Source organism: Schistocerca americana, chromosome 7 (genome assembly GCF_021461395.2).
Source record: "Schistocerca americana isolate TAMUIC-IGC-003095 chromosome 7, iqSchAmer2.1, whole genome shotgun sequence".
Taxonomy (NCBI): Eukaryota; Metazoa; Arthropoda; class Insecta; order Orthoptera; family Acrididae; genus Schistocerca; species Schistocerca americana.
The window spans coordinates 76,186,913-76,203,350 of NC_060125.1; the positions used below are offsets into that span (position 1 = coordinate 76,186,913).

Sequence of the window (16,438 nt, forward strand, 5' to 3'; positions counted from 1 at the left end):
GCGCTCACTTGGAGTGTGACTACCTGTGGCAGCAGTACAGATCTGACAACAATGGTTCATGCTGGGAATAACGTCATCATTATCATGTTGAGGCAATGCTGCCCATTCTTCCTGCAGTGCTGCTCACAAGTCTTGGAGAGCGGTTGGTGGATGTTGATGTGATGTAACCCATCTCCCTAGGTCATCCCAGACTTGCTCTATGGGACTGAAGTCAGAAGAACGAGCAGGCCAGGCCATGCGTGCAGTATCTTCCATTTCCAAGAAAACTTCAACGACTCGTGCTCCGTGAGGCCGAACATTATCGTTCATCAATACGAAGTCTGGACGTACAGTACCCCACAATAACTGTACACGAGATCCCAAGACCTCATCACGATACCTAACAGCAGTTACAATGCCCGCACAATTTCATGGAGAGGTGTTCGAGTGGTCAACATAATTCTTGCCCACAACATTTGCGATCTTCCTCGATATCAGCCTCTTTCCACAATGTTGGGGTCTCAATATCGTATTCCACATCCCCTTCAGACGCGAGTCCATGGAGAATCACTCTCGAGATCAAATCAGGACTGATCTGTGAAAAGAATGTTGGGCTACTATTCGACTGTCCAGTTGGCATGTTGACAACTCCAGCCTAGACGTTCCCTTCTGTATAGATGGGTCAAAGGCAGACATACAGCAGGTCCCCTGCAGCGAAGGCTACTCTGTCAAAGCATTCTCCACACCGTTTGCCTCGATACCACATGTCTACTGGATGCTGCGAGGTCAGTTGCCAGTTGCTTCATTGTACTAAGGTGGTACGGTAGTCCCCTTATAGCCAAATAACGGTCACGTAGTCTGTCCTGCCCTGGGCTTCAGGATACAATTATGGTCCTTATAAACTGTCGCCACATCCAAGAAACAACAGAACAATTCACATTGAGTCATTGGCCCGCTTGAATTTTCGACTGATTCCATTCTCGCTATGGCCCTTCACTGCACAGAGTTTGGTAGACGTTTTCTCTGAGCCATATTTCACAGTCCGTGACCCTGTGTACACAGCGGTTGTGGGCGTGGAACTACCCAGAAAACAGGTGTCCTGGCATCATCTCTGGCATGGTTTTCCGTTGGTCGAAATGCTATCTTCCATGCAGAACATGATCTGTTAACAGTTTGTATGATTATATCGTGAATTAGACACAGGTCGGGAAATAGGGGTTCGTTCTTTCCTTTTGGACACCAGTGTATATCTGGCGATCGCCATGCTGCATCATGGGTTGGTGTCTGACCCAGCCAAGAGCCTGCATTATGCACCAGCTGCTGGCAGCCATTGCACACTCGGGCCCGTGAAACCACACTGTACCACAAGAGACACCAGCTATCTACCATTATGCACACATCTCCTGCTATTAGTACATTGACCACACAGAGGCTGTTCGATGCATACTCAGCACCCAGAGAGCTCCACAGTCCATGGCATCAGAATCAAGTACTTTTTTTGTGACCATGCAGCAGCCAAGTAACCCCCACAGCCACAGTCCCCTTTGCTGCGGAATTCCCACCTCAAGTTACTACTTCCAGTTGCAGCACCTGCACAGTCTGCTTCCAGACATACACCTTCCACATCATGTCCACAGAAGCAGCTGCTCTATGAGCTCGCCCTGTTGTACATATACTGATTGAGTTAGTTAACAATACCACCAGCAGAGAATGCTGGGAGAAGACAACTCCCAACCACTCCTCCTCCCAATCCCCTCCTCCCTCTTTCAGCCCTCTCCATTTACTTCCCGTCGAACAAAGCATTAGGTGGCGCCAACACTTTGTCATTGATACCTAATAAATTCCTATCCAAAGCTCTCTCTCTCTGAAACCAAATGTGTTACCACTAATTGTACCTCTAGTTGTCATTTCGCAACAATAAACATTATGCACAGGACATCCATCATTCTGATACCGCATTATTTGACAAATTATAAGAGGTGGACCGGTTCAAGTAAGATACAGCTCAAAAAGGGGCTAAACTATACCCTTTTAGGAGTGCCATCAATGAAATATGAACCAATGATGCGTTGTCATACAATATCACACCATACATTAACACTCCACTGACGTAGTACGTCAATCACATCACGATTACCGGCAGCGTGGGGTGCACGCTTGAGTCTCAGGACGTGCGCTAGCTGTGCGCTTCATTTATTTCAAGCGTCAACTTCGCTTCGCAATTTCTCAGGATGTAATTGACGCATTGCGATGCACCCAACGCCATTATTTTTGTGATTTTTCATGCTATTAATTGCATACGAAATGATAGGGGGTGTCCATTTAAAAGTACACAAGTTTGTGTCGAAAATTTCGCATAGTATTTGGTTTCCTAAGGCCTTGCCGTAAGTTCATGCTGGCGAAAACCGTTTTTGAATATCTGTTGCTGTTACAGAGATATTTGAGGTGGCAGCGTTAGGCGAGACACTAACTGACAACCAGCTTATAGATTTTTATAAAGCGTCCTTAGCCTAAGAGAGTTGTATTACCAACCTAGCCGATCCAATTTACACCTATAGAATGGATCGCATGTTTGACCCTGTGCAAGGCAGTTTACGTGTTTTTAAGTCTAACAAACAATAGTTTTGTTCTCTTCTGTACTCTCTACCAATCACAAGCATGTGGTCTCATCTAACATATATCTTATGGAACAGTTGCTGCATGGTTTTTAACAACATTCTGCTGTATGTCTATTAAAGTAATAGGGATATATACAAATGGACTCGTGATTTTGATGCTTTCCGGGAAAAGAGAAACACCTACTTCTTAACTGATTTGGATCTGTGTTAAAGGATGATAGAAAGTAGACGGACTAATCAGCTAAGAGAAGTTGTAAAGAGGTATCATACATTGGTAAGCTGCTAATGCGTTCTAGAGAGAGGGGGAGATGTTGTGGCAGGTCATTTATCACACGTTTAACCATTTTTCTTTGTTGTTCTCTCAGGGCGGATCAGTTGTGTGTTACAACCAGCGTTTGACTTGTATACAATTGTGTGTTTAGTGTGTGACTTAGAGCACTATCTACCTGCGATTGTTAATAGCAAACTTCAACATATTGCAGTCAGCAGAGGACTTTCAATACTTATTTGATGAATCATGTCTATCACACCGATAGATAACCTGTTTCGACACCCACCTCTAGACGAACGAAGATGTATGTGAGATACTCCATTTCCCCTCCCACGTCTTGGGCATAAGTCGAGTCTTCAGTTTCATAACAGCAGTGATTCTCAGTTAGTGACAGGCGTTTGTGAGGTACTGCAACCTCTGTGGATACATTTGCTTTACAGATGGCGTGTGTGGAACAGACAGCATTTTTATGTTCACCCAGTATCATCGACGGAGAGTTAACTTTTTCGCTGAACAAGAGTACAGTCTGCATTGATTCATTACATAGTCAACCCCATTCATGCATGGATAATATCACTCTGACGTCACTAAATCGAGGCTTTTCTAATGCTACCACTCGATAGGATTACCTTTTCGATATCATACAGATACTTACACGCCTAGATGCAGTGGTGTTGCAGCAGAACGCTTGATTGTGCAGCATTCTGCTCACGTCAGGTGCCTGCTGCTGCAACGACTTCATCTCACCTGGCTGGGAAACACGCATTATTAGTTGCGTTAATTTGGTTTTTTCTCGCTATGCCTCGCCATAAGCGTTAATACTTACGCTGCCACGCAGCATAGAGTGGTGATATACATCTTGACATTCCTACCTTTTGATGTTTCCCCTACAAGTGGATGAACTATTTATCAATCGCCGCAACTATATTTTCGCAACCTCTTACTACCATCATTATTATTATTATTATCTTGCATATTTCTGGACTTCTATTCTTAGAAAATATAGGTGACCGGGCTGATAACCGCCTCAGAGCCAGAGAGGGCGCGCTGATTGCTGCTTACGTAATTGCTGACAATATTCTTATTACAATTTCTAGAACACCACAGCAACAACAATGTCAGTAATTTCGTCATCACAGTTCCCGTCACAGTTGACGTCTTCGTCAGTCGTTGTCATTGTCAAGACGCAAATGCAGCGAGACAGTGCTGTGAATGGATCTAAAAAATAATAATAAGAAGAACCTAGAACAAGTTGCTGCTATAATTGTAACGCAACATAATGACGATTGTAGGTAAATCCATACTTAGATACTTCTTGGTGGACAGCTATTTTAAACAGTTCTAACATAAGCAATACTTCTTACATATCAATTATAGTGTCATGACTTCATGGGCGCGGACGCATGAGGCGCGTTGGAGGGCAGGAATACGGACCACGTAGGGTGGAGACAGAGCTTCATGCAACTTCCTGGAGTGCAAGGTGGGAGGGATTGGGGTACGTGTTGCTGGACTCTGATGCTGCTGTCAGCAAAATATGACATGCGTGCGAACTGCAGTCGAGTCTCAATCCCACAAATAGAGATTAGAGAGGCTTGTGTGTGTGTGTGTGTGTGTGTGTGTGTGTGTGTGTGTGTATGTGTGTGTGTGTACGGGGGAGCGGGGGTGGGTGGGTTGGGGGAGGAGAGAGAGGGGGTCTTCATGCAAAATTTGTAGTACAGGGGGCACGGGTGCCCTCGCCTCCCCTCCTCTTCCTCCTTGACCTTGGTACATGGGAAGACGTCATGAATCCTTGGAGCAAAGGAAGGGCTGATGCTGCTGTCAGGGGAATGCTGTTGAATGAGATTTCCCACAATGACCTCTCAGTTGGTATATTATCTCAAACATACGCTACCGTACAACTCCTGTATAGATACTGCATCTAATGATCGGATGAAAATGAGGTGTGCTGCCTCTCACTGTTTCTTATCTGCAGATAAAAAAGTCTCACACCTTTAAACTTACAAGCTTACAGGTAGCAACTGTAAACTGAGTGTTTCAAAACTTTGCGCTAGCGATGTGAAAACAAATGTTCTAAAACTCTGACTGCAGTGTCGCCCATGTATTCCGGCTTACAATAGCCTTTGCTACCCTACGTTTGAACAGGAACATGTCTGAGCAAAACCCTACAATGTGTATGAGACCACTCAATCTAAACTGCATCCCACTATCTGTAAATGAGATGGAGAACAGAGAATGGCTATCAACTATATTCAGAATAGCTTTGTCATGGAACAATCACAAGCAATGGGTAACTATTATGTACTGAAACTGTACCACGCTATAAAAATCATGTGACAAATTTGCTAATGGAAACTGTTTATAATTTTCTCTCGAAAAGTTCGTTTAGAGCTTTAGGCCCTACAATTGTTCTCCCCTTGCAGCGAATAACTCGGCACGAATCTGTCTGCACAGCGCAAGGATGTGAATTTCCCAGCTGCATGAACTATAATGAAACACTGTGTGGTAAATTGCCTCATCTTGGCTTCTATTATTATCCTTTAAATGTTTCTACAGTAATTAGGAAATTTATTATGAAGTGCAGTTATTGTATGATTGGGCAGAACAGACATCATCCACAACATTATGGGAATTTGTCAATTTATCACTGGTGTTTTGATTTGTTTGTGTTGTGTTGTATTTTAAAATGTAGGTTTATTAAAGAAAGATATTTTCACAAAAATATTTCGAATATGAGAATTCACTTTGTTACTGAGTGTTTTTGTTCCCGCATCTGTGCCACACAAGATCAGGCCGGAGTTTGTCGATAGCACGATCACACAACTAATTTTCTTCTATTGCGCACTACTAATTTTGTTTCAGTCTGCTACTCCGGCAATAGACAGTCAACTAATATGAGAGCAGATAGGTGGAAAAATGTTCTCTTACGTTTTTTTATGACGCTGACAGGTAACTATGTCGTCAGTGGTTATCATTGTGTATTCTGTTGCACTCCGTTGCATAACGTTTAAAACTAAGAGTTAAAACTTGATGATTAACTGTTTATTACACACTGAGTACTGTGTATTCTATTACTCTTAACTGTTTGAAGTATAGTTCAATTCCTTTGGCAAGTAACTTTCAATTTTTCTGTTTGATGCTATGTTAAATTTAAATTATATTTATCCTCACTTTTTTGTAGTTTATACATACTACCTTGTTCTGTATCTTTACCGTCTACTGTAAACATTACTACGTAATGCATATTATCAAAATAGGAAATAACTAGGTGGAATAGTGTAGTTAATTTTGTAAAGGTACTCATGATAACATATCTATTTATCTGTCTTACAGGAACATGAGTAAATTAAAATATAAGTACTGCAAACTGTCCATTTTGGCACTACATTTCCTTTCTAACAGAAACTATAAAAGGTATTTTCTTCCATGGAGTCATATTTGGAAACGTGCTCTGTAAATTTATTCAGTTTTTGTTACCGTATTTAAAAACAGTGTAGTAACTTTCCTTTGTATTTGTTATGTGACGTGCACAATACCTCAGTCATTAAACTCTACTACGAATTTACTTTTTCATGGATCTTTCTGTACTAATTGTCAAGAGGCAGTATGTGAAACATGACTACAACGTAAATGAACTGATAGTATCACAATGTGATTTAAGTTTGGAAATTTGCACCTGGTTGAAAGTGACTACCACATATCGATAGTATCGCTTTCAAACGTTAAAAAGAAAGGAATTCGCTCTCGATAATTACTGCCGCACCTTTTAACACAGTTATCAGAAACATAATACGAAATAAGCTTTTCAAGTTTAATATGAGCCCTAGTATTTGGCATTCAATCCAACGTTTGTTTTCTTACAGTACTGTATTAACATGGATAGGGATCAGTGTTTTGTTGAAAAAAGTACACGGTCAAATCACATTAATGTGACCACCACGTATGTTCGACATCAGCGTGCAATAAACCATTCATAGATGGCAGGTGGGAGCACTAGCAGAGTTGGCCGTATAAATCGAGTCGGTGTGTGTGTGGGGGGGGGGGGGGGGGGCGGGAAACAGTGCAGTCGTTGTCGTAATGAGGAAATTGGGCAATTTATCTGACGTCCAAACAAAAGGGCATTATCATTGGCTGTAGGGCCAAGGGTGGAAACATTTCACAACAGGCTAAAAAAGATATTCAAATGTTTATGAAATCTTATGGGACTTAACTGCTAAGTCATCAGTCCCTAAGCTTACACACTACTTAAACTAAATTATCCTAAGGACAAACACACACACACATGCCCGAGGGAAGACTCGAACCTCCGCCGGGACCAGCCGCACAGTCCATGACTGCTGCACCTAAGACCGCTCGGCTAATCCTGCGCGGCAGAACAGGCTAAGTTTGTTCTTTGGAAGATCCCGTAATTCTGGCAGGCACAGTGGATCAACACAAGGAAGCATCTTTCCTTGTGGCCATGTCGACTTCTACATGCATTTTGCTTTTCCTCGGCATGTTGGCATCTATCAAAATGACAATGAAATGTGTCACACTGCTCGCAGTGTACGTGCGTAATTCGAAGAGCACCAGGTAGAGTTTAGCACACGCCCCTGCACACCTGTCTCTCCGGATTTAAACGTAATCGAGAATCTGTGGGACCACCTCGATCGGGCTGTTCACGCCATGGATCTTCAACCGGGAATCCTAGCGCAGCTGGCAGCGGCTCTGCAGGCATCACGGCTCAATGTCCTTGTCAGAACTTCACTGACTCTCTTCCAGCACGTATTGGGTGAAAAGGTGGTTATTCAGGTTTCTGACAGGTGGTCACATTACAGTGGCTAGAGAGCGTATAGTCCACCAAAGGGAGAGAGAGAGAGAGGGGGAGAGAGAGGGAGAGAGAGAGAGAGAGAGAGAGAGAGATAAATATATATCTTGTGAGGAGGAAACGAATCTCATTTCATGCAAAATGAATATAAATTCACGTAGATCATACAAAAATACATCCAAAATATGATTAGCTCTTCATAACTGCTTAACGAGAGCGGCAGTAATATTTATACCTGTAAGAAAGGCAACAACAACTTTGAAAACGGCGTAATTCTGTAATCAGTCAACAATTGCTTTAAGCAAAATGTATAGCTCGACATGCCTGAGTGCTACATTTATTTGTTCCAAAAGCATTTGCAATCCTCCATTTGTATTTCCTGAACAAAGCACTGCTTGTGACCGACTGGTTCTCACAGCTTCTGTCTTCTGGCCAGAGCTTCACATGAAGGGTTTGTCTGCAACCATGGGTTTCAGCAGGGAGAACGGACATCCAGCTGACCAGCAGGAGTTCTCCGGGAAGGTCTCGTACTCCCGCATGTCCGGCGTCTGCCCCGACGGAATCCTGCACAGAACCAAACGGAGACATTACTGGAATGAGAGGGAATTGAACAATGTGTAAACATCTTTTTTCTGGAACTTCTAAGAAAAGTCGTAGGGTCAGTATTGCCCCACGTGTTCCACCATTTCTGAAGAACCCAAACTGATCTTCCCCGAGGTCGGCTACTACCCGTTTTTCCATTCGTCTGTAAACAATTCGTGTTAGTATTTTGCAGCCGCGACTTATTTAACTGATAGTTCGGTAATTTTCACATCTGTCAACACCTGCTTTCTTTGGGATTCGAATTATTATACTCTTCTTGAAGTCTGAGGGTATTTCGCCTGTCTCATACATCTTGCTCACCAGATGGTAGTGCTTCGTCAGGGCCGTTGTCTACTCCCGGGGCCTTGTTTCGATTTAGGTCTTTCATTGCTCTGTCAAACTCTTCACGCAGTATCATATCTCCCATTTCATCTTCATCTACATGCTCTTCCGTTTCCATAACACTGTCCTCAAGAACATCGTCCTTGTATAGACCCTCTATATACTCCTTCCACCTTTCTGCTTTCCCTTCTTTGCTTAGAACTGGGTTTCCATCTGAGCTCTTGATATTCATACAAGTGGTTCTCTTTTCTCCAAAGGTATCTTTAATTTTCCTGTAGGCAGTATCTATCTTACCCCTAGTGAGATAAGCCTCTGTATCCTTACGTTTGTCCTCTAGCCATCCCTGCTTAACCATTTTGCACTTCCTGTCAATCTCATTTTTTAGACGTTTATATTCCTTTTTGCCTGCTTCACTTACTGCATTTTTATATTTTCTCCTTTCATCAATTAAATTCAATATTTCATCTGTTACCCAAGGATTTCTACTAGCCCTCGTATTTTTACCTGCTTGATCCTCTGCTGGCTTCACTATTTCATCTCTCAAAGCTACCCACTCTTCATCTACTGTATTTCTTTCCCTCATTATCGTCAACCGTTCCCTGATGCTCTCCCTGAAACTATCTATAACCCAGGTCCGATCGCCTTAAATTCCCACCTTTTTGCAGTTTCTTCAGTTTTAATCTACATTTCATAACCAATAGATTGTGGTCAGAGTCCACATCTGCCCCTGGAAATGTCTTACAATTTAAAATCTGGTTCCTAAATCTCTGTCTTGCCATTATATAATCTATCTTAAACCTTCCAGTATCTCCAGGCCTCTTCCATGTATACAACCCTTTTTTCATGATTCTTGAACCAAGTGTTAGCTGTGATTAAGCTACGTTCTGTGGAAAATTCTAACAGGCGGCTTCCTCTTTCATTCCTTACCCCAATTCCATATTCACCTACAACGTTTCCTTCTCTTCCTTTTTCCACTATCGAAGTCCAGTCACCCAAGATTATTAAATTTTCGTCTCCCTTCACTATCTGAATAATTTCTTATATCTCATAATACATTTCATCAATCTCTTCGTCATCTGCGGAGCTAGTTGGCATATAAACTAGTACTACTGTGGTGGGCGTGGGCTTTGTGTCTATAATGGCTACAATAATACGTTCACTATGCTGTTTTGTAGTAGCTTACCCGCACACAAATTTTTTATTCATTATTAAACCTACTCCTGCATTTCCCCTATTTCATTCATTTATAACTCTGTAGTCACCTGACCAGTAGTCTTGTTCCTAGTCCACAGAACTATATGTAACTTTAACACATCCATTTCCCTTTTTAAATTTTCTAACCTACTTGCCCAATTAAGCGATCTGACATTCCACGCTCCGATATGTAGAACGCCAGTTTTCTTTCTCCTGATAACGTTGTCCTCCCAGAGATCCGAATGGGGGTTATTTTACCTCTGGAATATTTTACCAAAGAGGACGCCATCATCATTTAGCCGTACAATAAAACTGTATGCCCCTGGGAAAAATTATGGCGGTAGTTTCCCCGTGCTTTCAGCCATTCGCAGTACCAACACAGCAAGACCGTTTTGGTTAGTGTTACAAGGCCAGAGTGTTGCCCCTGCAACTACTGAAAAGGTTGCTGCCCCTCTTCAGGAACCACACGTTTGTTTGGCCTCTCAACAGATACCCCTCCGTTGTTGTTGCACCTCTGTATCGCTGAGGCACACAAGCCTCCCCACCAATGGCAAGGTCCGTGGTTCATGGGGGCGGGGGGGGGGGGTGTCCTTAACAGCTTATCAGTAAGAAATGAACCATTTTACGTCTACCAAGTGGTATGTAGACTCACTAATTCCAAATCTGCGAAAACATTCAACATTTGTTCCTGGTAACACTCCATATTTTTCGGTTGTTCATGACTACTGTCAAAAGGAAGGAACGATTGTTCGGTTTTGGCATCATAGAAAATTTAGGTTAGAAAATTTAAAAAGGGAAATGGATAGGTTGAAGTTAGATATAGTGGGAATTACTGAAGTTCGGTGGCAGGAGGAACAAGACTTCTGGTCAGGTGACTACAGGGTTATAAACACAAAGTCCAATAGGGGTAATGCAGGAGTAGGTTTAATAATGAATAGGAAAATAGGAATGCGGGTAAGCTACTACAAACAGCATAGTGAACGCATTATTGTGGCCAAGATAGAGACGAAGCCCACACCTACTACAGTAGTACAAGTTTATATGCCAACTAGCTCTGCAGATGACGAAGAAATTGAGGAAATGTATGATGAAATAAAAGAAATTATTCAGATTGTGAAGGGAGACGAAAATTTAATAGTCATGGGTGACTGCAATTCGAGTGTAGGAAAAGGGAGAGAAGGAAACATAGTAGGTGAATATGGATTGGGGGACAGAAATGAAAGAGGAAGCCGCCTGGCAGAATTTTGCACAGAGCACAACATAATCATAACTAACACTTGATTTAAGAATCATGAAAGAAGGTTGTATACATGGAAGAATCCTGGAGATACTAAAAGGTATCAGATAGATTATATAATGGTAAGACAGAGATTTAGGAACCAGATTTTAAATTGTAAGACATTTCCAGGGGCAGATGTGGACTCTGACCACAATCTGTTGGTTAAGACCTGTAGATTAAAACTGAAGAAACTGCAAAAAGGTGGGAATTTAAGGAGATGGGACCTGGATAAACTAAAAGAACCAGAGGTTGTACAGAGATTCAGGGAGAGCATAAGGGAGCAATTGACAGGAATGGGGGAAATAAATACAGTAGAAGAAGAATGGGTAGCTTTGAGGGATGAAGTAGTGAAGGCAGCAGAGGATCAAGTAGGTAAAAAGACGAGGGCTAGTAGAAATCCTTGGGTAACAGAAGAAATATTGAATTTAATTGATGAAAGGAGAAAATATAAAAATGCAGTAAGTGAAACAGGCAAAAAGGAATACAAACGTCTCAAAAATGAGATCGACAGGAAGTGCAAAATGGCTAAGCAGGGATGGCTAGAGGACAAATGTAAGGATGTAGAGGCCTATCTCACTAGGGGTAAGATAGATACCGCCTACAGGAAAATTAAAGAGACCTTTTGGAGATAAGAGAACGACTTGTATGAATATCAAGAGCTCAGATGGAAACCCAGTTCTAAGCAAAGAAGGGAAAGCAGAAAGGTGGAAGGAGTATATAGAGGGTCTATACAAGGGCGATGTACTTGAGGACAATATTATGGAAATGGAAGAGGATGTAGATGAAGATGAAATGGGAGATACGATACTGCGGGAAGAGTTTGACAGAGCACTGAAAGACCTGAGTTGAAACAAGGCCCCCGGAGTAGACAATATTCCATTGGAACTACTGACGGCCGTGGGAGAGCCAGTCCTGACAAAACTCTACCATCTGGTGAGCAAGATGAATGAAACAGGCGAAATACCCTCAGACTTCAAGAAGAATATAATAATTCCAATCCCAAAGAAAGCAGGTGTTGACAGATGTGAAAATTACCGAACTATCAGCTTAATAAGTCACAGCTGCAAAATACTAACACGAATTCTTTACAGACGAATGGAAAAACTAGTAGAAGCCAACCTCGGGGAATATCAGTTGGGATTCCGTAGAAACACTGGAGCACGTGAGGCAACACTGACCTTACGACTTATCTTAGAAGAAAGATCAAGGAAAGGCAAACCTACATTTCTAGCATTTGTAGATTTAGAGAAAGCTTTTGACAATGTTGACTGGAATACTCTCTTTCAAATTCTAAAGGTGGCAGGGGTAAAATACAGGGAGCGAAAGGCTATTTACAATTTGTATAGAAACCAGATGGCAGTTATAAGAGTCGAGGGACATGAAAGGGAAGCAGTGGTTTGGAAGGGAGTAAGACAGGGTTGTAGCCTCTCCCCGATGTTGTTCAATCTGTATATTGAGCAAGCAGTAAAGGAAACAAAAGAAAAATTCGGAGTAGGTATTAAAATCCATGGAGAAGAAATAAAAACTTTGAGGTTCGCCGATGACATTGTAATTCTGTCAGAGACAGCAAAGGACTTGGAAGAGCAGTTGAATGGAATGGACAGTGTCTTGAAAGGAGGATATATGATGAACATCAACAAAAGCAAAACAAGGATAATGGAATGTAGTCTAATTAAGTCGGGTGATGCTGAGGGAATTAGTTTAGGAAATGAGGCACTTAAAGTAGTAAAGGAGTTTTGCTATTTGGGGAGAAAAATAACGGATGATGGTCGAAGTAGAGAGGATATAAAATGTAGGCTGGTAATGGCAAGGAAAGCGTTTCTGAAGAAGAGAAATTTGTTAACATCCAGTATTGATTTAAGTGTCAGGAAGTCATTTCTGAAAGTATTCGTATGGAGTGTAGCCATGTATGGAAGTGAAACATGGACGATAAATAGTTTGGTCAAGAAGAGAATAGATGCTTTCGAAATGTGGTGCTACAGAAGAATGCTGAAGATTAGATGGGTAGATCACATAACTAATGAGGAAGTATTGAATAGGATTGGGGAGAAGAGAAGTTTGTGGCACAACTTGACCAGAAGAAAGTATCGGTTGGTAGGACATGTTCTGAGGCATCAAGGGATCACCAATTTAGTATTGGAGGGCAGCGTGGAGGGTAAAAATCGTAGAGGGAGACCAAGAGATGAATACACTAAGCAGATTCAGAAGGATGTAGGTTGCAGTAGGTACTGGGAGATGAAAAAGCTTGCACAGGATAGAGTAGCATGGAGAGCTGCATCAAACCAGTCTCAGGACTGAAGACCACAACAACAACAACTATTGATCACAGTTCCCCATGTACGAAATGGACGAGAAAACAGAAACATACGTGCATGGAGTCATTAGGTTGTCCCCTTGCAAGCAGTCACTTGCTTAAATCATAAATATATGACCCAGTGATGCTAAATTCTTTCTTTTTTACATGAAGAAAGCGTTATTTTTTCAATAACCTTCAAACCATGAGCTCGACCATTAATTTTTATTCAAGAATTCATCAATTTTTTCATGGCACGTTTATTGCCTACGCCTGTGGTCAAATTAATAATTAAAGCAGTTAACGTAATAAGATTGAACCTTAAATTACTGGTGTACATATGTATCACCACAAATTAATAGCCAGCCGGAGTGGCCGAGCGGTTCTAGGCGCTTCGTTCTGGAATCGCGCGACCGCTACGGTCGCAGGTTCGAATCCTGCCTCGGGCATGGATGTATGTGATGTCCTTAGGTTAGTTAGGTTTAAGTGGTTCTAAGTTCTAGGGTACTGATGACCTCAGATGTTAAGTCCCATAGTGCTCAGAGCCATTTGAACCATTTTGAACAAATTAATTAAATATAGTAAACAGTTCAGAGAGCATGAGTGAGAAAAGTGGCGTATTTAAGTTTACAAAACAATGACAAGTTTTATTAATCCTTTTGTAACCACAACTATCTGAAAGCCTTACACAAAAATGACAATAGTGTTTGAAGGCAAAGCATTCATTGGAGTGGAAGCTACACCAATGCACCCCTGAATTAGTCCTGTTTACAGCACAACCTAACTTTGTTTACATGAATTCACTGTGAGGTCAGAGTGTACTCAAATGGAACCAACTATGACCAAGTATATGGCAAACTATGGTTCACCAGAGAGAAGAGCTGTGAATTCATTTAACAACCCTACACCAGTGCAGAAGTATTTTACCCTTTCATTTTGATTCAGGTGGCAGCAGAAAACGGCACACTGTGTGCGAGGAGTGGGGCACTGACGCATCCACGAAAATTTGTAAACTACGTCACTGGCTCTTACTCCACCTCAAGACACAGACCACAAGTCTCACCAACTAGGGAAAGACCTGAAGTTCTCCACTAGGGAAAGACCAGAAGATGAAGATGGCAAAGAAATACAGCTACTTTCCACCAAGACTCGGTACGGGAGCCGAATTAGCAAACACGAAACCGACCCCACATTTCAAAAACTAATCGAACTATCCCCTATTCATTATATCTCTATTCTGTTGTCCTGGTAGCCAATCCAGACACAGCACTGTATTTCCCACGCTATGAGGAGCAAGCATCCACTTGCATGTCCTAAGAGGAGCTGATCAGCGACTCCAAATCTCTTTTGTCTGAAAAAAGAAGATTGTAGACTAGGGAGGCGTCTTCCTCACGGTAAGCATGGCAGCAAAAAACATATACCTGGAGAGTACCACAGTCCCTCAATTATGGAGAGATTTAGTCTTTCTTGGCTGACCATTTCTAGTTTTTGAGAGAAGGTTGTTAAGGTTCCCAGACAGTCATGCCATGACTACAGAAACCTAGCGACTTCCTGGCGTCAGGGGGCGGGGGAGATTACCATCTTGCCTCCGTTAAAGACGTACATCAGCCTCTCTGCCCGTATTGTCTCAGCTTCTGACATGAGAATGCACAGAGTTTTATGAACTTCCCACCGTTTGCACGAAAGCTCAGTTTACAGTAGTGTCTCTTAAATAGCTCCTTCCAGCCACTCTCCGCCAACTGGATGCCTTCACAATGGATTGCTGCCTGGCCAGGTAAAATGTTCTGCGAACTGGCGCCCTTCTGTCTGACCCCAAGTGGAAGGAGGAGAGGGCTTCCACCAGAGGTCACTCTGTAGGCACGATGGACTGAGTGCTGCTTCCCAGAATCACTCACACAGTCAGGTCACTGCACTGAGCATTTATTACCCCCTACTCATCTCTCTCCCCGTCCTCCATCATCTCCACTACAGCCCCTTCGGTACAAGTTTTTTACAGGTTACACGTGCAGTTATAAGAGTATTCTACCCACAGTTTCCCCATATAAAAAGTCATAAACCATACATATCAAACAAAGTGCTCGGGCCCACCGAGATCATGACCTAACTGACAATGTTGTTAATATGAGAGACTGGCGTGCCACCTCTCGCGCCATATCATTATCTTTCCAATCCTATGAAGTTGATATGGCCCCAAATTAAAGTCTGAATTGAGTCAGAACACTCAGAAGAGAATCTATTAGGAACATCACCTCTGAAGACTGGAAAAAAACTGTCAATCATGCACAGAGCATATTGGAAAGAGCTTGGAAGAGTGAAGTAGTGGAGATGATTATTTCGTGAAATGAGAACAGTAACATTGACAGCGATACTTCAAGCATCTGTCAAGCAATGAGAATGGTCCCCGTGGAGTTTTCCCAATATAACCACAGACATCATCCACAAGCAGATGCAGCTGGATGTTTGGAGTGCGCGATTTACAATAGAAAGCAGATGCATAACATAAATATAGTTCGAAAGTGTTGACATTTTTATAAGTAGGCTGTTACTAGCCAATAACTCCAAATGAAATTTGTAACACATAAAATAAGTATCATTGCTTACAATATACACTCTAAGACAAAAGAAAATCACGCACCCCAAAGGAATTATCTGAATGGGACGGAAATCTGTATATGTGATGTATGTGTGCAGTCAAAGAAATGATCACAGTTTCGGAAAAAAATTGCACCACTTATTCAAGAGAAAGGGCTTCAAGAATTGAACAAGTTAGTAAGGCATTAATCCAACTCTGCCTCTTATGCAACCAGTTGTTCGGTTCGCTATTGCGTGATAGAATTATTGGACATCCTCCTGAGGGATATCGTGGCAAATTTTGTCCAATTGGCGCGTTAGATCGCCAGAATTCCGAGATGGTTGGAGAGCCATGATCACAATTCTTAAAACGTTCTCAATTGGGGAGAGCTATGACGATAACGCTGGCCAAGGTAGGGTTGTGCAACCTCGAAGGAAGCAGTAAAAGCTCTCTCCTTGCGTGGAAAGTGCCTCATTTTACTAAAGTGTAAGCCCAGGGTGGCTT

At 42.2% G+C, this 16,438-nt stretch overlaps 1 protein-coding gene across 1 annotated transcript in view; it reads right to left on the minus strand.

Moving 5' to 3' along the window:
• Positions 1-8,026: 8,026 nt before the first annotated feature.
• Positions 8,027-16,438, minus strand: part of LOC124622537 — a 147,262-nt gene continuing 138,850 nt past the window's right edge. The window contains exon 4 of the mRNA XM_047148268.1: positions 8,027-8,236. Coding sequence (XP_047004224.1) covers positions 8,113-8,236 — 124 coding nt within the window. The 3' untranslated portion in view covers positions 8,027-8,112. The remainder of the gene's footprint in view (positions 8,237-16,438) is intronic.